The sequence below is a fragment of the Rhinolophus hipposideros genome (genome assembly GCF_964194185.1).
Source record: "Rhinolophus hipposideros genome assembly, chromosome: 8".
Classification (NCBI taxonomy): Eukaryota; Metazoa; Chordata; class Mammalia; order Chiroptera; family Rhinolophidae; genus Rhinolophus; species Rhinolophus hipposideros.
In genome coordinates, this window is record NC_138054.1 from 32,872,799 (window position 1) to 32,898,718 (window position 25,920).

General features: G+C 37.7%; 1 protein-coding gene across 4 annotated transcripts in view; it reads right to left on the bottom strand.

Moving 5' to 3' along the window:
* Nucleotides 1–3,382, bottom strand: part of PRKACB (protein kinase cAMP-activated catalytic subunit beta) — a 104,166-nt gene extending 100,784 nt beyond the window's left edge. Inside the window, exon 1 of one of the 4 annotated variants that reach the window (XM_081055741.1) lies at nucleotides 3,069–3,382. In XM_081055741.1, the coding sequence (XP_080911867.1) occupies nucleotides 3,069–3,114 (46 nt within the window). In that variant the 5' untranslated portion in view covers nucleotides 3,115–3,382. The remainder of the gene's footprint in view (nucleotides 1–3,068) is intronic. The other 3 variants (XM_081055744.1, XM_081055745.1, XM_081055738.1) reach the window with 3 other exon arrangements.
* Nucleotides 3,383–25,920: the final 22,538 nt, after the last annotated feature.

A 25,920-nucleotide genomic window follows, 5' to 3' on the forward strand; every position in this document is an offset into this window, starting at 1 on the left:
TCACAGGAATAATTTAAGTATATTTAGATAAACATTTAAAGCTTCCACTCTGTTTTCTATAAATATTCCAAGGTTATCCTATAAATATGAGCTTCCAATTAATACTGTCTAGAGGATAATTGGTTTGGTAACTTAATAAGAAACACTTAACAGAAATACAGTAGTTTCCCCTTAGCCACAGCAGATACGTTCTCAAGACCCCTGGTAGATGCCCAAAACCATGTATACTACTGAACCCTACATATATGACTTTTTTCCTATGTATCGTGTTTTCCCAAAAATAAGACTTAGCAGGACAATCAGCTCTAATGTGTCTGCGTCTTCTGGAGCAAAAATCAATATAAGACCCGGTCTTTTGTTATATTATAGTAAAATAAGACGGGGTCTTATATTAATTTTTGCTCCAAAAGACGCATTAGAGCTGATTGTCGGGCTAGGTCTTATTTTTGGGAAACATGGTATACATACCTACAATAAAGTTTAATTGATAAAGTAGACATACAGTAAGAAATTAACAACAGTAACTAATAATGAAATCGAACATTTATAACAATATACTGTAATAAAAGTTTTGTAAATGTGGTCTCTGTCAAAATATCTTATTGTACCAAACACACCCTTCTCTTCTTGTGATGATGTGAGACAATGCCTATGTGATGAGATACAGTGAGGTGAATGACACAGGCATTGGGACATAGTGCTAGGCTACTATAACGGTTATTTGAACACAAGCACTGTGATACCATTGACAGTAGACCTGATAACCAAGATGGCAACTAAGTGACCTATGGGCAGGTAGTGAATACACTGGACAAAGGAATAGTTCATGTCCTGGGTGGGATAAAGTGACATGGCACAAAATTTCATCATGGTACTCAGAACGGCAAATTTCAAACTTATGAATTGTTTATTTCTGGTATTTTCCATTTAATGTTTACGGAATGTGACTGACCAGGGTAACTGAAACCACAGAATGCAAAATTATGGATAAGCGGGAAGTACTGTAGATCACAGCTGAGTCTATTATCATTATTAAAAATATAAACACTGTATAGGCCAGCACTTGCTAATAAAAATCACAGACATTCAATTACCAAGCACACTTTTTGTAATACAATTAACACATGTTTTAGCTTAAATTAATACAGCTTTAAATTAAAAGGGAAAATGACAACACATCAGGCACAAATAATTCTTTACACTTTCTATTTATACTTTCTATACATTTAGTTACTACATTTCTGCAATTTTAAAAAATGAAGATAACAAAGTTCTATCTCTACATTGGCTTTTTAAAATCTCCGTATTACATAATAAGGTGTGTTTCTTGATTTGCATGATAGTACATCCAACTTTTCTGGAGCTCCTGAAAATTAACACCAAAACCTTACTTGTGAAACATAAAGCATTTAATCTGATCTCACTATTCATATTAAACAAAATGAATGACTAAATCTTTCCAAATCAATTCTGCTTTATTAATACAGTAAAAGAGTTATTTCCTTCATGCTAAATTACAAAATTGGCCTAAAACATGTTACAAACATAGAAGCATTTAGAGATACTATTTACACAAACTAGGAAAAATCTTCAGACATTCCCTCAAGTGTGCTGAGATGTAATTTACTCATGGTGCTATAACAAATACCATTTGTTACTTGGTCTGAATTTTAAAATCTGAAATGAATCTGACAAAGGCAAACCATTTATTTATTTTTTATATACAATAATCCTCATACATATATAAAGGGTAACCAAAGTTTTGCCACCCCAAAATGTGCCTTTTGGGATATTAATTCTAAACTGGTTACTAAGAAACAAAAGACTCAGAAAAAAGATCTTTGACGCTCTGGCTTTATCTGCCTAAAGGTATTCAGATAGAAAAACCTGCTTAAAGGAAGGGAGCATCATAATATAAATTAAATGTGACAGACAGGGAGAAAAGCCTGTTTCTTAGACTTCCCTCTCTGCCCTGTTGTTTCTGGGTGTCCCAACAGGAATTTGTTTATCACCTTTGCTTTTTTTTTAATCTACCTGTAAGTAACCTACTTTTCCTTTGAAATCCCAGACCTCTGCCCCTTTCTCTTTTATTCAAAATGGCATATAAACCTCAACTGCCCAATGTATCTTTAGGTCTCTTATCTTATGGCACCCCCAAATGTAGATCCATAACAAATTTTGGAGATTTTCTCCTGTTAATAAGTCTCGTGTTAATTTATTAGCAGTTAGAAGAACTCAGAAGTTGGGAGAAAAATTATTTTTTTCACCCCCACTAAATATATAGATGGATGGATGGAAGGATGGATGGATATTCCTATAGCCCTGTTTTGTGTAAAGTGTGCTGTGCCTGCACTTTCAGCTCTCAGAAGAAATCCACCGTTTTCTGGAAGCTCTTCAACTCCGAGTGACCTTTAAGTCTTACAGAGATTGTAGCAGATTCTTGAAAATCTTAAGAAAAGGCAAGTCTGCCTTGCTTTTTTTTCTCTAATGGATAAAGTTGCTGTTTAGTCTTATCGTATTTTCCATTCCTGATCTGAAGAGGGAGGATCTCTACAACATAGTTGCCCACTCAGGATTAACCTCACCTGCTGAGAGCTAGACTAGCAGCCTTCACCTTGTGATAAGGTTTGGTTGCAACCGTGATGGAAGGAAAAGAGCCAATTCTGCCCACAGCACTACCTGTGGCTCCCAAAGAAGTGGGGGGCGGGGGAGAAAGGAGGGAGCAGAAAGGGTTGGGATGGCACAAGGGACTTCTTTATCCCGACCATATTTGGGGAAGTGTTTCCGAATGTGTGAGTCCCCCTCGCTCTAGTGAGACAGGGAATCGCGAGGACCGCACTTCTCCCTCCTCTCTCCATCCGGCCCTCCGTGCTCAGCCCTCAGACCCGAGCTGGGGGCAGGGAGGTGGAGGAGGAAGGCAGCTGGTCCCCAGGGCCCCCTCCGGCAGCTCCCTGCGGCTGCTGCGAGGCCTGGACCATGCCCGCAGCCTCGGGGCACCGACCCGGAGGGGCGCTCGGTGCCCCGCCCCGGCCCCCCCTGCGGGTCCCGGGACCCGGCCCTGGACTCACCGCTCTCCATCTCGCTGCCTTTCTTGGCGGTCGCCGCGTTCCCCATGACTGGGCGATGGAAAGAGGGGGTCAGGGAGGGAAATCGGGGCTGGGGCCGTCCCCGCCGCTCCAACTCCCGCTTCTGCACCGGTCAGAGCGGAGAGCGTGCCCGGTGCTGACGCCCAGAGGACCGGCGGGAAGACGCGGCCGACTCCGAGCGCGGGGCGCCGGCCAACTCCTCCGGCCCGCGGCAGCCGCGGCGCGAGCAGACACTCCCCCTTCCCCGGCCCCGCCCTCCCTCCGCGCCCCCGCGCAGCAGCCGCCCCGCCGGGCCCGGGCCCCTCGCGGGCGCGCGCACGGAAGTGACGTACAGCCCGGGCCTCGGGGGATCGGCCTGGGGGAGGTGGGACCGTGGCCGGGACGCGCCGGGCCGCCGCCCGCCTCGCCGGATGTGGTCGCCGGGGTTGGTGTTCCGAGGCCCGTCCCCGAGAGGTGGCGACGTGGGAACCGTTAGCTTTGTAGACCGCAGTCTCCCAGCCTGGCGTCGCCAGAGCCCTGGAGCGGAGCCGCCCGAGGCCAGGCAGGGGTTCGGGGAGCTTTGTGCCCCTGGTCGCGGCGGCTCCTGGCTCGCAGGCTGCCTTGCACACGCAGCCCCTGCTGCAGAGAACCGCACCGTCCGGCAGATCACTGGGCGCGGGGACATCCCTCGTTCTCGCCTCTGGGCCCTTAGGACTGGTCAGCATCAGCCGCGGCAGTAACCTGGTCCCTAATGGTGATGCGGATCCTCTCTTCACCTTGCAGACTCAGGTATTCGCTGAGCCCACCACGTTGTCCTCCCGGTTCTTCGGCCACAGCCACAAGCCCTTCGATGTTTTCAGCGCGGTCGTGGCTCGCGGTGGTTTAGAGGGGTTGCTCTCGCAGGTTTTATCAGACGTCTCTGGCGGAGATAAAGGAAAATACTATTTCTGCATTGTGTCTGTTGTGTTGCATGGTTTGTAGCAGCTTTCTGTGTCGATGTCAAAATAAATGCATTCCCAATTGGTAGTTGCGTTTTTATTAATATACATCGTAGAGCACTTAAATTTGCGAATAGCTTTACGTATTGGGTTATTTATGTGGCAGTCTAGTGTTCGTTGTTGTTGCATGTTCCTTTGAAGTTTGCGCTGTATTTATTCCAAATTTAGTGTAGAAAGATTTCAACTTTCCGAGGGGGAGGAGCCACACAAATTTATTTTGTATCCCCCAAGGCAGTACATGTCTAATGGATACCTGTTGACTTGAAAGTAAGCCAAGGAAATTTCTCAGAATTTAAAATATACATATACTTTCATTACTGATAAAAATGGAGTGGCAATGTAGAAGTTTGTCAGTAAGCTCTTCCTGCCATTTCTTATTACCAATTCTGTTCAATCATTTTAAGACATTTATATCACATTTGCTGTATTCCAAGTTCGATACAAATAGTAACTCATTTGATCCTCAAGAACCCTATAAGACATGTTGCTTTAATGTTATTGTTTTCCTTTGGAGCAAACTGAGGCACAGAGAATTTAAGCAACTTACCCAAAGTTACATAGCTGTTATCTGGGGATAGCAGGATTTGAACCTAGGTAGTGGGGCTCCACAGTCTGACCTTTTGTCCATAAGGTTGCTCAGAAGCCTGTGGACGTGGTGGTAAACTTCTTTATCCCGATTTGAAATCCCATTGACTTGAAAAGATACATGCACAATGAGTTGACTTCTTGGAGAAATTCATTATGTTTTTTTCTAGGTTTCTATTAAATCCAAGTAATATGAAAGTAATAGAAGGAAGGATTTGGACTAGATATTATGAGATTTTGTGTTAGCATGCAACAGTGTTGCAACAGTGACACACCCATCCTTTCAATCACATTTAGTTTTGTGTTGTGGATGTGACAATTTGCCCTGCATATATAGAAAGTTCAGTAAATAGCATTAGGCCACATACTGTGTTTTCCCGAAAATAAGACCTAGCCAGACCATCAGCTCTAGTGCATCTCTTGGAGCAAAAATTAATATAAGACCCAGTCTTATTTTACTGTAATATAAGACCAGGTATAATATAATATAAGACCCGGTCTTATTTTACTGTAATATAAGACCAGGTATAATATAAGACTGGGTCTTATATTAATTTTTGCTCCAAAAGATGCACTAGAGCTGATGGTCTGGCTAGGTCTTATTTTCGGGAAAACATGGTATATACCAAATTAAAGACAACTTTTTGATATACTTTGTTCTACATGGTATCTTAATAGGATCCTGGAATACTCATACTTTCCATATTTGGGTGAGTTTTAAAATGTATGCCTTTTTAGAGACCAGCTTTAATAATAAAATAGTGGTTTGCATAATTTGTCCCTTAACATAATTTTGAATTCTAGCTGTCTAATAAGAGGGCAGCCATCTGTTTAGTAAATCATTAATTTGTAAAGGAGACAGTGATTACAGAGTTAGATATGTAATAACTACATCCTGGAAAATCAATAAGCAAAATATTCAGCTTTACAAAATTTTTCCCTTTCTCAATTTAACTTTATCATTGGTTAAGAAAGTAAATTAATTGTTAATCGAGAAAAAGTTGATCAACCATTGGAAATATTTTGCTTTTTTTCTTATGCTATTATTTGTTTCTTACATTAGTTTATCACTGCTGCTCTGATAAAGAAAAATATTTTAAGAGTATAGTTTCATAAATAGTTTTTAGTTAACATTCACATTCAGTTGTAATTATAAAAGTTCCTTTTTCATTATTAGAAAAAAAGTTCTCTATAGGAATTATTTTTTTATGTAGCATCTAAAAGACTGTTTTAAGTATTGCTTTTTTTTTTTTTACATTGTAGAAGAGGCAGAAATTTCATTAACTGTCTAGTTATGCCTGAATGATTGCAGATTGGAGCTTGCCTGAAGCAATTGCTATCCTTTGCCGCTAATAACTTTGCTATAACCTAGACATGTACAAAGATAGAACTAAACCTTTTTTCCCTAGGAAAGCAGATGCAGTAAGAAGAGTGTCATACAGAGAAAAGACTTTGAGTCCCCTTCCATGTAATATTTTACCTATAACATGCAGCACTATTTAGCGGGGGAAAACTGTACCCCTGGTAGTTTCTTTGGAAATAATCATCCTTACATTTTTTAGTACTTTATAAACGTATTTTCACATGCCATTTTTTACCTGATCCCCACAACAAACTACATAAACATGACAACGTTACATTAGCTCCATTTTACAAATGAGTAAAACAAAAAATTCAAAGAAGTGAAGTAACAAAGCCAAGGTCACTCAAATGGTAAGTGGCAGAGTACTAGATTATATGCCATCGCTGGGGTACCAATGTAATCTCAATTCTCATTAAGAGTAGGTTTTATTATTCCCATTTTGCAGATGAGAAAATTAGAGTTTAAGAACAGCCTCTCCGTCTAGAGTCAGCTCTTCACTCGAGCTAGAATGTGGGAAAAAAGAGTAAATTGTTATTATTTGTAGTTTTTACTTATATTATCAACTTGATTTCCAAGTCCTTTTAAAGTAAAGCACCCTCAAAAAACCTCTGTATGTCAGAAATACTTGTTTTTCATTTATCATCACTAGGACAGATAAGCTGGGATTGAAAATTATTGGTAAATGTGAACAGGTCATTTTGTTTTTGTGTTGTAATATACATCAAATAAGTACAAGTGAGAATTTATTTAACAATCATAAGATGATTTTGAATGACAACTAGTAAGTTACATACTCTAATATTTCATTATTGTACAGTATTGTATGCCCTAAACCAAATGATACCACATTAAATATTAGATAAAGAGCAGAATAATGCTTCTGAAATGAGGAAGTAATTTTATAGGTAATAAATTACAAATATGATAATTGTTCAAATCATTCTAGAACAATACAATGTTTTCTTATTGTTCATAATTCTGATCCCATTGTTCAATAACAGATATTACCTGAAGTTCGGTATTCATCTTTTTGGGTATTCCCTTAAAGATGAGGAGACTAAAACAGTTGACTGTGGTTCAGTAGTCTGCTCAAAGTCAACAAAGACGAGCAATTATACCAGAGCAGAATTGGAGCGTATTCCTTGCATAGGGACTAGAATACAAACTGAAAACATTAAGGGAAAAAAGGCAAAACATTGGAGGGAGAACAAAACCAACATTTTTTTCCTTTCTTAGTATGTAATATACTTTCTAAGAAATGGTATATGTCTATTTTGGATATTCTGATTTTATTAGTGTGTTTTATCAAAACTATGGCTGCATTTCTGCTATTTGAGTTTTGTGCTATGCATTCTTTGACAGTAATTGTAGATCAAAAATAACACCCAAATTTACAAAACATTTGCTTATTTATGAAATCACCAAAAGGGCAAGAGCTTTCATGAAAACTCTGCTTTTATAATTGAATTTCATCTCTGACCAAGGTGTATCTGGCCCACTAAATTAAAACTATATTCATGTTAATGATAGTGAAAAACCAGAGTGGTCAGAAAGGGTTTGAGCTTTGTAGTAAAAAATATCTGAGTGCATGTTATGGTATGATTACTAACTCTGATCTTCACATAAATTATGCTATTTCCTTTGGCCCTAGTTTTGTGAAGTTATATGGATTAAATTAAACCACCTATGAAAAGCACCTAGGATAATTTTTGTTATGATAGGCACTCAATAAATGTAACCCTGTGCCCCAACCCCCAATAATATTCAGTGTTTTCTTGCATTTGTGTTTCAACAACAATCATTGAACAATCATTGAACATATAATCATTTGATTACAACAAATTTAATGAATTCCTACTATGTGCAAAGCATGACGGAGGTACAAAGATGAATAAAATCTATTCTCTGCCCTCAAGAAGTTTTTGTGTAAGGCAAGATGGACAAGTAAGTAATTATGTAAAATAAAATTCACTTTGTATTATAGTATAAATATAAAATAACTGAGGAAACATAAAGGGAAGTGCTGCTAAATCATCAACCACATAGAGACTTTAACATTAGATTTGTGGTTAAACGGGTGGGGAATATCCTTGAGAATTAAGACCAGGATGAGCAGAGGCTTGCATGATAATTTTCCAAAGATCATACCAGTTTAGATGTTATGGAAAGATGGTATGAGAGTTGCAAACTTCCCACTGGAAATTAAGCTATTATCACTATATCTACTGTATCCAGAATGATGTCTAGAAAAAAAGTAGGTGATCAATAAATATTTGTTGAATGAGTAAATAAGTGAATGGTAGTTTCAGACTAGATCGTGTTAATGTAAAGGAAATCGTAACGTGCCATTTAAAAAATATGGACTTTGTTTGCTATGCAATAGAGAACCATTGAAGATATTTAAAGAAAGGAGTAATATAATCCCACATTTTATTTAAGCTAACTTTGATAGCAGTGTGATTAATGTAACGAACAGATTGGCAGCAAGCAGACCTGTAAGGTAGCTGTTGTGATAGAAGAGTAACATGAAGTTATTTAGTATTAATAGTATAAAAACAGTGGAAGAGAAAAGAAAGGATGCATGTGAGACATTTGAATATAAGATCACTAGGACTTAGTAACTATTAGGGTTCTTCAGCATAATACAAATGTTAGATGCCCAATTCAAACTAGCTTAAGAAAAAATAAGCAGAATTTATAGGGACGAAGAACTGGAAAAGTCTAGAATGAATATGACGTTAGGCTTAGATCCAAGAGTTCAAGGCAATGTACCTTTACCTATCCACCATAATTCTGTTTATATATTGACTGTTCTGGCAGACATCCTCTCTCCACATGACAGATTTACAAGTATATACTCCCACTTAGCGACTTAAAGAACAGTGCCTTCTTTCCCAATACCATATATTACAAATATATGCATTGGTTCTGTATGGGTCACAAGAGCATTCCTATGAAGACAGGAAGCTGGGTATTGTGATAAGAGAAGTGCAATTTTGTAGAAGACATTTTCATACAGGGTAGACAGAAAAGAATAGATGCTCAATACAGTGAAAATAATCAATTTTCCATTCTGGATGAATAGATAACCTTGGGAATGAAGGAGAGGAAACTAGTTTTTTAATTAATGAGAGATTTGTGGCTTGGGTCATACAGAGTTTGAGCAGGTAGTGTGACATCTATATGGGGATGATAATAGGTAAATGTAGAGTTAGATCAGTACAGGAGTTGTGAATACAGTATAAAGATGAGAGTCAAAGCCACAGCTCTAAATGAAATCTCACAAAGAGAAAAATGCAAAGAAAAACGGCAGCTAACAATGGACAGTTATAGAACAGAAGAAAGGAGTCCTAAAAGAAGCCTGGGGTGGTCAGACAAGCTGAAAGAGAACCGGGAAATGCAGTCACAGAGATCAAGAAAGAAAGAGGAGTATCAATTTGATGGATTGCATTCTAGAAATAAACTCTAGCTAATATAAGCAAAACAAATTTACTGGCAGAATATATAGATTCCTGTGGAAAGGAAAAGAATGCTGAAGAACCAGGCTTGGCACACTCAGGAATCAGGAAGCTCCAAAGAGTGAAAATAGTGGTTGCTGCATGACATTTCCCTTGAACTAGCCAATGGAACAAAAACAACATTCATAGTATTTTCAGTCTTGTTTCTTATCCCACAATTCAGTTTCTAAGGAGAGAACTCAATTGGCCTACCTTGGTTTAAGTTTCTACTTCTTATCCAGTAGAAGGCAACTGATTGGCAGTTTCATGAGACTCATTAATAGAGAAGCAGAAATTTCCCAGTACAAAAAAAAGATGAGAAAAGTCAAACACTCAATAAAACAACAATGTTCACTACAGAGGATTTATTTAACAGTGTTAATAAAGACTAGTGTTTCTCCATAGTGAGCTGTAATGGACTACCGCTCTCCCCTCCAAAATATGTGGTGGACTTTGTCATAAAATCATAGATTTTTTGTTGTTAAATATTCCAGAAATATCATGTTACCTGATGTGGTGGAATAATGAGTTTAGCAAGATTATGTGATACCAGGTCATTTTAAAATAAATTGTATTTTTATATTTTAGTAAGAAACAATTAGAAATTGAAATTTTAAAAATACAATTTACAATAGCATAAAATATATGAAGTACTTAAGAATAAATCTGACAAAAGATGTGCAAGTCCTATACACTGAAACCTATAAAACATTTCTATAAGAAGTTAATGAAGAACTAAATAAATGGAGAGATATACTGTGTTCATGGATCAGAACATTAAGTTTTGTTAAGATGTCAATTTCCCTAAAATTCCTCTATAGATTCAATAAATCCCAAGCAAAATAGTAGCAGTTTTTTTCTTAATAAAATTGACAAACTGATCTTAAAATCCATATGGAAATGCAGAGGACTTGGAATAGATAACACAACTTTGAAAAAAAAGAACCAAGTTGGGAGACTTTATACTACTTGACTGAAAGATTTATTATAAAACTACAGTATATCAAGGTTCTCCAGAGAAACAGAACTAATAGGATATAGATATATATTATATGTATATATATATATGTATATATATATATATATATATATATATAGAGAGAGAGAGAGAGAGAGAGAGAGAGAGAGAGAGAGAGAGAGAGAGATTTATTATAAGAATTGTCTCACACAGTTGTGGAGGCTGAGAAGTCCTACAATAGCTATCAGTAAGCTGGAGAAACCAGGGAAGCTGGTGGTATAATTCAGTCTGAGTCTGAAGGCCTGAGAACCAAGGGAGCCAATGTGGTGTAAGTCCCAGAGCTCCAAGGCCCCAAAACCAGGAGCTTTGTCATCTGAAAGCAGGAGAAAAATGGATGTCCCAACTCAAGAAAAGAGAATTCACCCTTCCTCCACATTTTTGTTCTATTCCAGCCCTCTACAGATTGGATGGTACCCTCACCAGTGGTGCCCACCCACACTGGTGAGGGTGAACAGATATTCTTCTTTCAGTCCACTTGTTCAAATGCTAATCTCTTCTGGAAACACCCTAAGAGGCATCCCTTAGCCCAATAAAGTTGAAACATAAAATCAACTATCATAAACAGTAATCAACAGAATATGCTGTTACTATAAAGATAGACAAGTAGATCAGTGGGACAGAATAGAGAATCCAGAAAGAGAACTAAACATATTTTCAACTGATAATCTTGACGAAGGTGCGAAAAGGTAAAATTACGTATTTAGTGAAGAAAGGTAGTCTTTAAACAAATGGTTCTGCACCAATTAGATATCTGTGTTAAAAAAAAAACAACTTTGATCCATGTCACACAATATAGAAAAATTAACTCAAAATGTGTCATATACATAAACGTAAACAAAACATTTTCTTGTTAGATTTTGTTACTAATTTCTAGTGTGGTTGCATTGCTATCACAGTACATTCTCTATTATTTCACTCTCTGAATTTGTTTAGATGGAGTTTATGGCCAGTTATACCAAATTTTCTACATGTTACAAGTCTGCCTTAAAAGAACTCTTCCACAATAAGTAAGAAATCAGTTCCATGGCAGTGTCTCCTACTGTCTGCCCTAAGTTATTAAGCTCCCTCATTCATGGATTCCTCATTGCCTTAGTTACTAAAGTATCCCCTGAGCTCTTCCAGGAAATTGAGTCATGTGGTGGGTTCTCCAGTCTCACATTAAATATCTGTTCAAAATTCTCTCACCTGGAGCCTTCTGAGCTTTTCTTACTCCGAAGCATTGTTAGTATTCCTACCTTAATGTAGGCATCATCATGTCCAAGCTCAACATGCCATCTCAAACCATATTAGGACTGACTGCCTTTAGGAATGCTTGCCATAAGATTGATTTACAAGGCATACGAGGATATTCCCCATGTAAATACAATTTCTTCTACCCAGTCTTATAGTTCCCCACCTCCACTATCACAACTCTACTACCACAGGTGCTCCCTTAGTTCCTGCAAGTACTTTTTAGCCAGGACTTGAAATTCCTTTTGTGTTTAAGGTGCAGTCAATACTTGTTATGTGAGGTAGTTAAGTTCTATAAAGTCACGGAACTATTACTCCTAGGGTAGATACAGGGTTAGATTCCTGCTAGCCTTGGTTCACAACATTTTCCTTAACTGATCAATACACAACCTTGTTTTATGTGTGTTGCTGTTTAAAAACACCTTATTTAATATATATGGTTCATTCATTAATATTGTGTAACTCATAACTGAATGAAGCTAATCAAACACACACATTGTCTCCCTAAGGCACATCACAGCTTTCTTGCACTCAGGAACACCAGACAGCATTTGAGAGGTACCTTTGGGTGTCCTTTAAAATAGTCAAATCACCAAGCTAAATAACAATGTGAACAACATGGCGCTAGATAGACTGGAAAAAGAACACTCGTATAAAGTACAAATGAGCTGAAACAAGGAGGCAGAATGTATGTAGCCTTGCTCAGCCTCACCTGGGTATCTGTGCAATAAGCCGCCCCAGTTTTATGTAGCTATGCATATGTCGTGTGGGGTGGCCTGAGGGGCCTCTTGTCCCACTCCCCACATAATAATGCAGGATATGGCTAGGCCAAAAAGGAACACCCACGGAGCCATAAGTAGGGGAGTCATACCGCTATAGTCTCACTGGAGGCTGGATTCACACTACATGCGACCTGCTATCCACTTTCTGCCAACCGACCGACTCTCTCCTCGACTTCGCTTGACTCCCCTTGACTCGACTCCCTAATGTAGCTGCAGCAGTTATATTAGTGGCCAATGGCTCAAGGGCCATAGCTGATGGCCAACTAGCCACAGCTGACGGCCATCTACTACCCGAACCAGCACCTTTCCACATGAGGCTGAGAGCTTGGAAACTGCTCTCTGGGGCTCTGTCCCCACAGCATATGACTACAAATAACCATGAAAGTGCTGTGGGTATTGATTTGGGGGTCATAAATAAATTTTAGCAAATAGGTGGATTCACAAATATGGAGTCCATGAATAATCAGGACTGACTGTATTTCCTTCAAGCGAGGACTACGCCTCCCTGTTCAAGGCAATGAGGAATGGAAAAGCTAGATCTTGAAGATGACAAACATTACCTTTGAGGCACATGTCTCAGGTGAGATTCTTGCAAGATTTTTAGCTAAGGGGAGACAGCTGTCTTCTAACAAGGTGCAGAGGTCTGTTCTGTTCAGAGTATCCTGGTGATATTAGTTTCAGACTTGCCTATGGGTCTTAGGATTCCATCCTCTTCCTGTTAAGGCCATCTTAGACATTCCATCTTTATCATAGCACTGACATTTCCAAACAGATCTTGAGTCTAGTTTTTTAATAGGAGATCAGGATCACCTTAAACACTACTAGTAAGTCACAAAAATATGGATTATTAGATGAATAACTGAAGCTTGTTTGTTTCTCTTCAAGGCTTCTAAAAAAGTTAACAAAAGTCAGTCAAGTCGATCTCAACTCCACAACCCTTATAATTGCTATTGTTCCCATTCCTTTCAAATCCCATAGCTATCCTAGAACCCAATGTTTATCGTTCATCTTCACCAGTCCCAATTCCAATTCATCACTGATAAGAGAATAGCCAGCAAAATTCTAAAATGAAAAGCAATAAGAGGTAACTAACTACCTTTCATTATCTGAAGTTAAAGTATATTTTAAAGATAAGGTGGAGTGTTGTTGGCGTCATGATGTTATAGGACATCCCTCATTTTTATCCCCCCACGACAACAAATGTTTTGGTGTCCATCCACTAATAAAAATGCCTTTTTGGGGACTGTGGGATCCAGCACCATTCTCCAAGTGACCCAGAAGGAGTCTTTCCCACCTGTGCGTCAGGTAATAGGTAGACAGACCTCAGTCCTGGCTTTGGACACTGAACTGGCTTTGGTCTATGAACCCGCTCCAGCTACTCTTGACCTCTCTCCAAGAAGCAGATTTGTACAATCACTCAAGGACAAGAGAGTCTTTGTTGAAGATCAGGTTTATGGAAGAGAATACCTAGCATTCCATTAGAGCAAAAAATGTGTAAGTTTGAACACATTGGAGTGGGTAAGAGGAACAGTTTGACTTTATCTTATCTCCCAAGGCAGCACAGGTTAGGGCCAAGAGAGCTCTTCCTAGGCCCATGGTTTCTCCTGTGGGGGAAGGGGAGAGACTCAGCTTCCTCAGCTATATGGGCGGTGCCAAAGAGGCTCATTTCTCTCTTGCCCCATCCAGTGTACTAAGTGGAAAGCTCCATGACTGAGAAGTGGAATGAGTCGGAAAGCAGCACATACCCTAGTTGGACAATCCGCTCTAATGCATATTTTGGAGCAAAAATTAATATAAGACCTGGTATATATTATCATACCTTATCTTATCTTATCTTATCTTATCTTATCTTATCTTATCTTATATTATATTATTTTATATTATATTATATTATATTATACTATATTATACCTGGTCTTATAGTAAAATAAGACTGGATCTTATATTAACTTTTGCTCTAAAAGATACTTTAGAGCTGATTGTCCTGCTAGGTCTTATTTTTGGGGAAACACGGTAGAAACTTTGGAGGGCATTAAACAAACACGGATCCTACTAACCGCTTGGTGAACCCCATCAAGAAGCCCATCCGTGAACCACTGGGAAAGCCCCACTTGTGGATCTCCCCAGTTGGCCCATAGACAACCCTAGTGCCTTGTGTGCCTCACCCACAAACACACCCACTCTGTGGCCAGCACTTTGCATGTGCTTCCAAAGGCAGCACACCTGAATGAAGATTCATTCAAGTGACAGAAAGCTTTAGAAGATGACAGGTATGCGTAGAAAGGTATGCATAGATGACAGGTATGCATAGAAATCAGGCCCAACTGTGCAGGACAGCAAGAGACCATAAACTTGAGCTGTAGCATCACGTTTGGAAAAACAGAAGAGAGGCTGTCTGCACTTAGCCTGGTGCTTGTAGCACCTAAGAAGGGCATACAAGCTTAAGGATTCTGCCACAAGAGGGAGCAAGAAGCACAGAGCAACTATATCCATAGAAGATCTGAGAAAGACTCAGAATCCTAGCAGGGCTGATGGAAAAGTATTTTTCTCCCTGAAGGAAGTTAGTAAAGATTGAATGAGGTGCTGCTACTTCAAATGTAAAACTCCAATGGACATGAAAAATCAAGGAAACATGACAGCATCAAAGGATTACAATTTTTCAGTAACCAAATCCAAACCCAAAGACATGGAGGTCTACAATTTACCTAATAAAGAAATCAAAATAGTTCTCTAAAGGAAACTCAATGAACCACAAGAAAATACAGAAAGACAATTCAACAGAATCAGGAAAACAATACACGAACAAAAGGAGATGTTTAACAAAAAGATAGAAATCATACAAAAAAACCCACACAAATTCTGGAGATGAAGAACTCAAAGAATGAATAGGAAAAAGTGCAATAGAGAGCACCAACAACAGACTTGATAAAGGAAAGAACTGGTGAGATTGGAGACAGCAACTTAGAATTATCCAGTCAGGAGAACAAAGAAAAAAGAATGAAAAAGAGTGAAGAAAGCCTACATGATCTATAGGATACCATTAAAAGGGCTAATTTGTGAATCATTGGAGTTCCAGGAAGAGAATAGAAGGGGGCAGAAAACTTGTTTAAAGAAAGAATGCTGAGAACTTCCCAAATCTGAGGAAAGATTTGAATATCCAAATTTATGAAGCTTATAAGTAACCAAAAAAAAAATCAATTTAAAGAAATCCTTTCCAAGATACATTATTATAAAAGTGTCAAAAATCAAAGACAAAGAGAGAATCTTGAGAGCAGCAAGACAAAAAGAAAACCTTGTAACTTACAAGGGAACCCACATTAAGACCGTCAGCAGATTTCTCTGCAGAAACTTTACATGCCAGAAGAGTGTGGGATAATATATATTCAAAATGCTGAAAGGAAAAAAACTCTCAACCATGAATGCTTCACCTACCTAACCTAGCCTTCAGAAATAATGGATAAAGACTTTCCCAGACAAATAAAATCTGGGTGAATTCAGTACTATTAGACCTGCCTTACAAGAAATACTAAAAGGAGTTCTTCAAGCTAAAATGAAAGGATGCTAATTAGTAACATGAAAACATTTGGAAATATACAGTGCACTGCCAAAGGTAAGTATATAACCAAATTCAGAATACTCCAATACCATAATAGAGTGGTGTATTAACTCAAGTGCCCAGTGGATGCCTGAAACCATAGGTAATACTGAGCCCTATATATGCTGTTTATGCCCATACCTACAAACCTATGATAAAATCATATTTTAGGCTTAGTAAGAGATTAATAATAATTAATAATAAAATAGAACAATTATAACAATATGCTGTAATAAAAGTTATGTGAAGGAAGTCTCTGAAAATATCTTATTGTATTGTACTCACCTTTTCACTTAAAGGAAGCACTTTAAGGCTTCTCTTTGGCATATCCGAATTACCAGCATCACTATTCTTGCATTTTGGGGCCATTATTAAATAAAATAAGAGTTACTTGAACACAAACACTGTGATACCGCAACAGTAAAGGAATGATTCACTTCCTGAGTGGGATGGAGATTACATTACATTATTCGGAACAGCATGCAATTTAAAACTTATGAATTGTTTATCTCTGGAATTTTCCATTTCATATTTTCAGACCATGGTTGACAACGGGTAATCTACTACAGATAAAAGGCGACTACTGTACAGCTAGAGCTTTAGTAGATATTATATCAAGAAATAACTTGTCATAATAAGAAAACTGATAATACTGTTCAATACAAAATTTATCTTACATTCCAAATAAGATAGCTTAAGTGACCTTTCCTTCTGGTCTAAATCAATGGCTAGGTCAAAGTCTTATATTTATTTACTATGGCTCAGAATTTAAAGGACTCTTCTCAAAAATGTCTTCTTTAACTTAACCCAGGTCACTACAGTAAAGACAAGAAATGTCTAAGCATGTTATGTCACTTTCTTGCTTAGTTACCTTTAGTGATTTCTCACTGTTTATAAACTCCAAACTCCATAATCTTCATTTCAGTTGCACAGGAATTAGTCTTTGGTGCTCCATGGAGAAGATTCAAGAATGATGTTTTGAAATGGCTGGGGGCTAGGTACTTTCAGTGCGGGGAGCAACCTGATTGAAGATTCAATAAGCAGAACTACCTGAGACTGGAGTGCAAAACATGGGCTAGAATATGGAAGGTAAGTTGGGTGGTGTTAAATTCTAGAGGAAATATATGACTTTTATTAGGACTTTTAATTGGATTGGTCTGATATTTAGAGACTATTTTATAGCCTATAGAAAGGGAAATATGATTGAAAAATTCTCCTTTCCGAATGTGGTTCACACTGTACTGTTCAGGTTAGGTTGCCCCAGCGAATGTACTCTCTCTTTGAGGTTTCCAATTTAATAAAGTAAATCGGAAACACCAGAAATCATTTGTGGTTGATTTAAATGAACATATCTATTCCTTTTATACTGCAGTTCTGATGAAAATGAGAAGGCTTATATATATATATATATATATATATATATATATATATATATATATATATATATATAGTCTCAGCAAGAAAACTCACAGAATATGATAGTGACAATCAATATAATGTCTTCCCTGGCCCCATGCCCTTGTGTCCTTTTTAAACATTTTCTTTGAAGCTTTAAAATAAGAATCAAGATTGATTTTTCACTCTTCTTGAAGTGTGTGTGGAGGGGGGAAGGGAGAGAGAAATACTAAATTTTAAGAAAAATTACAAGGGCAAGAAAGTTTTTTCTTTTTGGCCTCGGTTAGCCTAGGTTCTGGTTAGGAAAAAATGCATTTGAAACTTTCATTGCAATATTACATTAGCTAATATATGACAACTTGCATTTTTTTGTAATACTCTCAAATGCTATGATATAATAAAGAAAAATAGTTTCTGAATGGAAATAAAATTGCTATATCCCTGGGGCTTAACAAGGTCAGGAATTCTCTTCAATTAAAGACATGAAATATTTATCAGAAAGAAGATCCAGAGGGAGTTTTGTGATGGCTTCGAAACACTAGTTCTGATTTCTGAACTCTAAGCTTATTATTCTTTTTTTATTTTAGAAAAATAAATTAACAAAGTAATTGAGTTAAATAGTTTATCTTGTTCTTCTAAAAATCAAAAAGTTTCATTTTTTTTCTTTAGGGACTAAAAATTTGTCCCAGATAGTTGTGAAAAACAGAAAAATAATCTCTGGGCTTCAAATAAGAGGATCTGAATAAATCCCAAATTCGCGACTAACCCTCACTTCCCTCATCAGTAAAATTGCTGAAATTACTGCCGACTTTGTGGTATTGCTGTGAAGATCAAAATGGGATGAATCATGCAAAATACTTAGCACAGCATATGATACAAATTAAACATTAAATAAAAATGTTAGTTACTTCTTGCCAGCTTTGTTGCCGCATCTTTTGTACCAGACAGCATGCATTCAGAGAAGAAAAACCACTATGAGATATATAGAATAAGAAGTTTGTTGTATGGATTAGACCTTACACAAACGTAGAAGCTAGTCAAGAAGTCTATGCCAGACGTTGTGGCCTTTGTGCTCGGTATGGGGCCTGAAGTCACTGTAGGTTACCTGGCCTGGCAGGTGAAGAGAACTGATGAAAACTGGGAGAGAGCAAGAACAAACTAGAACTTGCAATGATGAAAGGAAGCCTGGAGAACAAACTGGATTTCATGAGGACGGCTGGAACCTCAGTGGTGTGAGGGACCTGCTGGTGTTCTTTGCCATGGAGTTTCACATATCTATTGCCCAGGACACTCAGAAGAGTTGTGGGGAGAGCTGAAGAAGCTGCAGGCCCTGGTGGTATCCCACACCAACCAGGTTAACTAGAATATCAGCAGCAAGTATGAGCTGCCACACTGCCCAGCACTGTACACTCAACTTCAGAACACAAAAATAGCAGCTTTAACATATTTTCCACCATACTAATTTTGAACAAATTTCTCTTGGGGCCAACCCCAACCTGAGATTACACAGGACAGGGAATTACGAGAAACATAGATCCACCGTGGCTAAGCTGAAACAGTAAAAAACCACCATAGTTTATCTCCTGTCAACTTGACATCTGTACACACTTCTTTATACTTAATGGTCAAATAAAGATGGCAGCAAAATCATGCTTCTACCTAACATTATGCAGATATCTCTACTATATCCCAAATCATGCAAACCCTCTCTCCAAAGAGAATACAAATTCTCTTTTCACATTTTGGGTCATGTCTATTCCTCTTCAAGCTGAATCAAACACATTTTGGGTATCCTCTAACTTAAATTCTGAGATATTAGCCTATTATTAATACATCTATGTTAGATAATAGGGGAATGGGAGAGGGTGAACGATTGGTTAAAATATACACAAACAATCACATCAATATAATGAAGAAATACTCAAAATTATTAGTGTTTGTTTCTACAACTGGTCATAAGTTATAGTTGTATCTATAAATCACCTTCTTTTGTATCCATTTGTCTTGTTCAACAAGTACCTTGGCTGGTCATGATTCCTTCTTTGGTGGGTGATTCCAACTTTCATTCCTGAAGGGTCTGGTCTTTAGCAGCCCTGCCTTTATTGGGTTGTAGTTTTCTATTGACTTATTTAAAACAGCTTTGTTGAGGTATAATTTGCATGCCATAGATTTCACTCATTTTCTGTGTACAATTCAATTTTAGATAATTTCCATCATCCCAAAGAGATTTCTCACGTCCTTTTGGAAACAAACGCTATTCCCACCCTTAGAGCCAGGCAACAAAGAATCTACTTTCTGACTATAGATTTTCCTTTTCTGTTAACTTCGTAGAAACAAAATGATAAAATATGTGATGTTTTGCGTCTGGCTTTTGAAAAGTGGCATAATGTTTTTCAGAGTCATCCATATTGTAGTGAATGTCATTAGTTCTTTCCTTTGACTTTAACTTATATCCCAGTACATGAAAGTATTAAGAGTTGCTCTCCTTTGATGTTCTGAATTCCAGACATACTCTTCCTTGCCCCATTATAGAGTAACAAAACAGTGTCCTCTTCATAGTCAAATCAATCACCCCTGTAATCCATTTAACTCTCTTTGTTGATTTACTTGCAAAACAAATCCCAAGCAGGCAGGAGACAATCTCAACTTCTAGTTTAGTGGAACTATTTCTGTGCCCCTTGATGGAAATATGCTATCACTGGGAACTAAGAACACTAGACCAGCAGAGCCCAAAGTCATGGACCTAGAAGCAATAATTTTCATAGAGGATCACAAAGGAAAATTCCTATGTCAAATGGGAAAATATGCAGCCCTATATATACATTTGTCAAAATATCCTCCATTTTTTGAGCCATGTAAGAAGTTAGCAAAAGCTCTACAATTAAAAACTATGACTATATATGTAGCTCCAATTTGCCTTGTCTGTTCGCATGCCATTGTCAACTCTGATAAATCCACCTAATAGAGGTGTAATGGCCGCATGGGTTCCAATCAACTCTGAGTTGATTGGAAAGCACTGTTCCCTTTGCACAATAACAGAGTCACAAGGCAAACAAAGATGTTATTTAAAATCTTTTGTGTATTATTTGTGATTTTTGCATTAATTTTGATGTTTTAAAAATATTACATCAAAATATTTATCTTGACTACTAAGTTTTTTGCACTGCCTTAAATTTTGCACCCTAGATGAGTGTTTCACTCATCTCATCCTAATCCTGGACCTGATTAGAGGCAATATTGAGGGGAAACATTTCCATTTCAACTAATTGAGACCTATAAATTCTTAGAAATGAGAGAGACAGCCTCAGATAATGCTCATTGATTTAGAACATATACTGCATCTTGTAGGACATTGCCTCAGGCTTGCAAGGTGTTGTCATCTAGCTAATGCTTTTAACTGAGTCTTCAAAGGACTATTCCACCATTCTATCAGGCCAGCCTCTTCAGGGTGATGGAGTACATGGAATTCCATGTGGCCCATTGCCACCCTTTACTTGCTATAAAATGAGCTCACTGGTGAGAAGTTCTATTGTATGAAATGTGATGGTGGTGGTTTTGGCAGAAGCATTGTAGGCAGAGAAGGCAAATCCATATCCAGAATGAGTGTCTATTACAGTGAGAACAAAATGCTCCATCTCCCATGATGGAAACAAACAATATAATCAGTCAGGAGGTTCTCTGATCCCTCTGGGAATGGTCCCATTTGGGGGCTCAGTGTTGGTTTCTGCTGTATGTAGGTTACTTAGCGAGATCAGCCTTGGTGATTAGAAGTTCATGTTGATAAGCAAGTACGTAATCTCCATTCCTGCTGCCTTGGCTAGTTTGTCATGATTGCATTGTGTAAGGATGACGTGGCTAGAGAATGAGGTTGACTGATGGTCACAAGAGTTGGTCATCATGTCCACTTGATTATGAAAAGCTTTTCCCGCTAAGCTTGTTCTTCGATGAACACTTAACCTGGGACCAAATATCTTGACTTTCAGAGACATCTATCCATGTACCTCTTCTCTAGAGCTTCTTGTCTTCAGTTTTCCAGTTGTGTTCCTACCAATTCTCTGACCTTCCAGCCAAACCATTAGCCACTTTCCATGATTTCCACTTCTGGTATTCCAGGAAAAATGAACAACCAGATACACTGGTTAAAGTTCTACCCACTGGAAGGATTTCCCTTTAAGTCCACCCAATGTGAGGCTACAGTTCTGCAGTTGTCCCCCGTCTACTTTTGTCTAGTGTCAGCATATCATGCAGAACCACATGTAAATCAAACTCCTTTTTCCCTAAGTAAACTGACTATGGAACCCTCCCATAAGAGGAAGGAAGAACTATAGTAGGAAGAAGAGCCATGGGTATATGGGTTACTTGCTCATGCAACTCACTTGTACTTTAAGGACCTTCTCAAGATCAGTCTCATATATATCATACATATCACTTCTACTTTATGACAGAGTGCTATTGGGCATGCCCAACATTATGACTTGGTGGATTAGACAACACTCAGTTCACGATAGGCAGCTGAGTTAGTATATTACTTTATGGACTCTGGTAAGTCAGTATTCCCTCTCTGCTAGGGCCCACTAACAAACTAGATGTTGTTTCTTGGAAGAAGCATAGTTATATGCCAAGAGTGGCATAACTTTGCTCCAAAATCTTAAATGTCTGCCCTGTAATTAATTTATAGGCACCTGTCAAAAACTCCATGCAGTAGCCCTGTCCACTACATACACTTTAAGCACCATCCCCTCTGCTGAGTCAGATGAGCTAAGTGGCAGAGCAGATTGCATGGCAGCCTGACATATTCCAGAGTCTTCATTTCTTCTGCACCCCACTCAAAATTGGCAACTTTTCCAATTACACAGTTAAAAAGTCAGAATAGCATACCCACATGAGTACATGTATTACCATCCAAATCCAAAGAAGTCCACTGTTATGCTCCTTTATTAGTAGTGAGGGGACCAGATTCACCTTGGAAGGGAGAGCTTACCACTTCCCAGGCCATTTAAACCCTAGAAATTCACTGAAGAATCAGGCCTCTGAATTTTGGGGAATTTATTTCCCATCACTTGACGTTCATTCATCTGACCAAAATGTCTACAAGAATTTCTGCTTTCTGCATACCAGGCCAATCATCATGATATCGTGAATGAAATGGACCACAGTAATGTCCTATGGAAAGCAGAGGCAATTAAGGTCCCTGAGGGCTAGGTGTTGGCCTGGGCTGAAGAGTTGCTATAACCTTCAGGTAGGAGCATGCAGGTATATTGCTGGCCCTACTACCTGAAAAGAAACTGTTTCTGATAGTTTTACTAACAGGTTTAGGGAATAAAAGCCTATGCTAATTTAAAAACTTGCGTACAAGGTACACAAGTTTTATACTAGCAAAAAAAAACACTTTACATGGAACAGGAGCTTCAAATGAAGTTAACACCTGATTAAATTTAGAATAACCTTCTGTCATTTTCTAAGGTACATCTGTCTTCTGCATGTGTCATGTCATTCTTATGCTTAAAAAGCTTCAATGTCTCCCCGAGCCTGCAGGACAAAATCTAAAATCCTTAGCCTCACGTATAAGAAACACCTCATGTTATTTTTTTCATATTTTCTTTCAAGAATTTTAAGGCTTTTTTTCTTATTTAGTGAATTTACTCTATTCTGAGTATATTTTTGCATATGGGGTAGGTAAATATATAATTTTTTTCATGTGAGTAGCAAATTTTTTCAATATTTATTGAATATTCTATCATTTCACCAATAACTTGTTATTCCATCCCTGCCACATACCAAAATTTCATTAGTGCATCTGTTTCAGAGTTTTTCATTTAGTTCCATATATCTGTACTTTAATACCTATAATTTTATTAAAAGTCTTGATGACTGGCAGCGTGCGTTCTTCTATTTGCTTCTTAATCTTTTACTTTTCTATCCAATTTATAATCAGCTTGCTAAATTCTGTTGAAATGCTTGTTGGAATTAGATTGCAATTTCACTGTATTTACAGATTGAATTGGAGGATAACTGATATTTTCAAAATATTCAATCTGTCTATCCATGAGCGTGGTATCTTTCTTTATGTATTTGGTCCTTAAGTTTTATAACTTTCTCCATAAAAACTTGTACAATTTTTGCTATATTTTTCCTGGTACTACGTGGGTTTTTATTGCTACTATATAAAATTTTAGGAGTATTACACAGGAGTATAAAAAAATTTCTATTATTTATTGGTAAACTTTAAATGTTTAAAATCACAGTCTAAATTGTAAGTTCACTAATAAGTTGAAAAAATTTATTTTATGCAGTATGTTTATGTGTTTAAAGCAGGTACTTGATGTATCTTTCACATCAGGTCAGTTCATCGTATTTACCACATTTCTATTATTTGGGAATTCTTTTTCTTTTCTTGAAATTATTTTCTTTGCTCCTAAATTCACCATCCACTGGCCTAGGATTCATTGCCTCAGGGGCAAGGAAAATAATGTTCTACACCAAAGAAGTTTATAGAAATGTTAAGTGGAATTTGTTATAAACCCAGCAGGCATCACAGTCTGAAACTAAAAAGCTTTTGATTAGCAAGGGCTAGGCCTTCAGAGGAAAGTTATTTTGTTTTGATTTCTAAAAAGATTTGGCTTGGATTATCAAGCCAGAGTCTACAGAACTAGAGCAAAAATATTATAAAAAATAAATGTTGAGTAGGGAATAATATAGACTATGGCATTAGTTCCTCACATGAAGCACAGAAAATAACTGATGAAGAGTCAGTGTATCTACAAGAGAGTCATTACAGCAGGGTGCAAGGAAACCTAACAGCAAAAGGTAGACCATTCAAAACAGAAGACCAGATGGAGGATTTAGCTGAGTTTCAAAGAATCAGTAAGCCTGTGAGAGCCAAGATGATGCCTGGAGTAATTATCTAGTCCTACTTATTCTCAGACATCAAACAACAAGCTACATCATTGGTGGGGGAGGCAAGGAAGAACCAGAGGGCATCAAGAGAACCAGACACTCCTCTTCTACTATTATGATAATGGCTAACATTTATTGAGCATTTGCTATGTACTAGAACCTGTTCTAAGCACTCACATGTAATATTTAATTTAAATCTAATGACCTATGCTATTGGTAATGTGATTATCTCTATTTTAAAGATGATGCAATGAGGTACAGAAAATTTCAGGTCACGTGGCTAGAATTTGATAGAATCAGAGTCTTATTTTTTGTATCCAGACACTACTGAAGGGAGAAATGTGAGGAGAAAATCCTTGAGAGGGATGAAAAGCTAGATGGGGGTTTGAATTTGAAACTGACTGAATTTACATCCTGAAGAAAATTACTCCATATAGTCAGGCTTCTCCAGAGAAACAGACCATGTGTGTGCATGCACACACATACACACATACACACGCACACACACTTTATTTATTTATTTGTTTGTTTATTTATTTATTTATTATAAAAATTGGATATGCAATTATGAAAGCTGAGACGTTCTACTGTCTTCAAGTTGGAGACACAGGAAAGCAGGTGGTATAGATCCAGCCTGAGTCCAAAGGCCTGAAAACCAAGAAAGCCAAAGATATAAATCTCAGTCCAAAGGCAGGAAAAGATCGATGTTGTAGTTCATACAGTCAGGTATAGAGAGCAAATTCTCTCTTACCCTGCCTTTTGTTCTATGTGTTTCCAACAGATTGGATGGGGCCCACCCACACTGGGGAGGGCAATCTGGTTTACTCAGTCTACCAATTCAAATGTTAATCTTATATACACCCTCACAGACACAACAAGAAATAACGTTTTACCAGTCATCTGGGCATCCTTAACCTTGTCAAGTTGAGACATAAAATTAACCATCACAAGTTCACTCTCCTTTGCAACTCGGCACCCACATACATAGCCTTAAACTATATCTCCAAAGACAACATAAAGTCATAATTCCACCTAACATGATATAGCTATCCTACATACTGAAAATGCACTGACCCAGAAAGACGTAAAGTCCATGAGTGACATTTACTCTTCTCCTCGATATTCTATAACTTAAATACTATTATGTCAGGTTAACAATACTTAAACATTATGATAATAAGTCTATACATTTTATGTCACTTGATAAGAGAATAAGAGAGCAAGGAATATAAAGATATTTGCTTAACATATATATTAATACACTATTATATATAACAAAATAAGGAGGAATACTCATTATAGCCCTCATTTCTTTAACTAGTCACATGGTTGTAGCTGTTATTTATACCTAACTTTTCCCACTACCCGTTCTGTATTCTCTTGTCTTCAGAAAGCAGCTCAGCTGGCTATAGTTCTTTACCTGGTAAAATGACCCAAAGCTTCTTTCCTGAAGGATCTGGTCCATTATTCCTGCCTGGATTGAATTCTTGTAGTT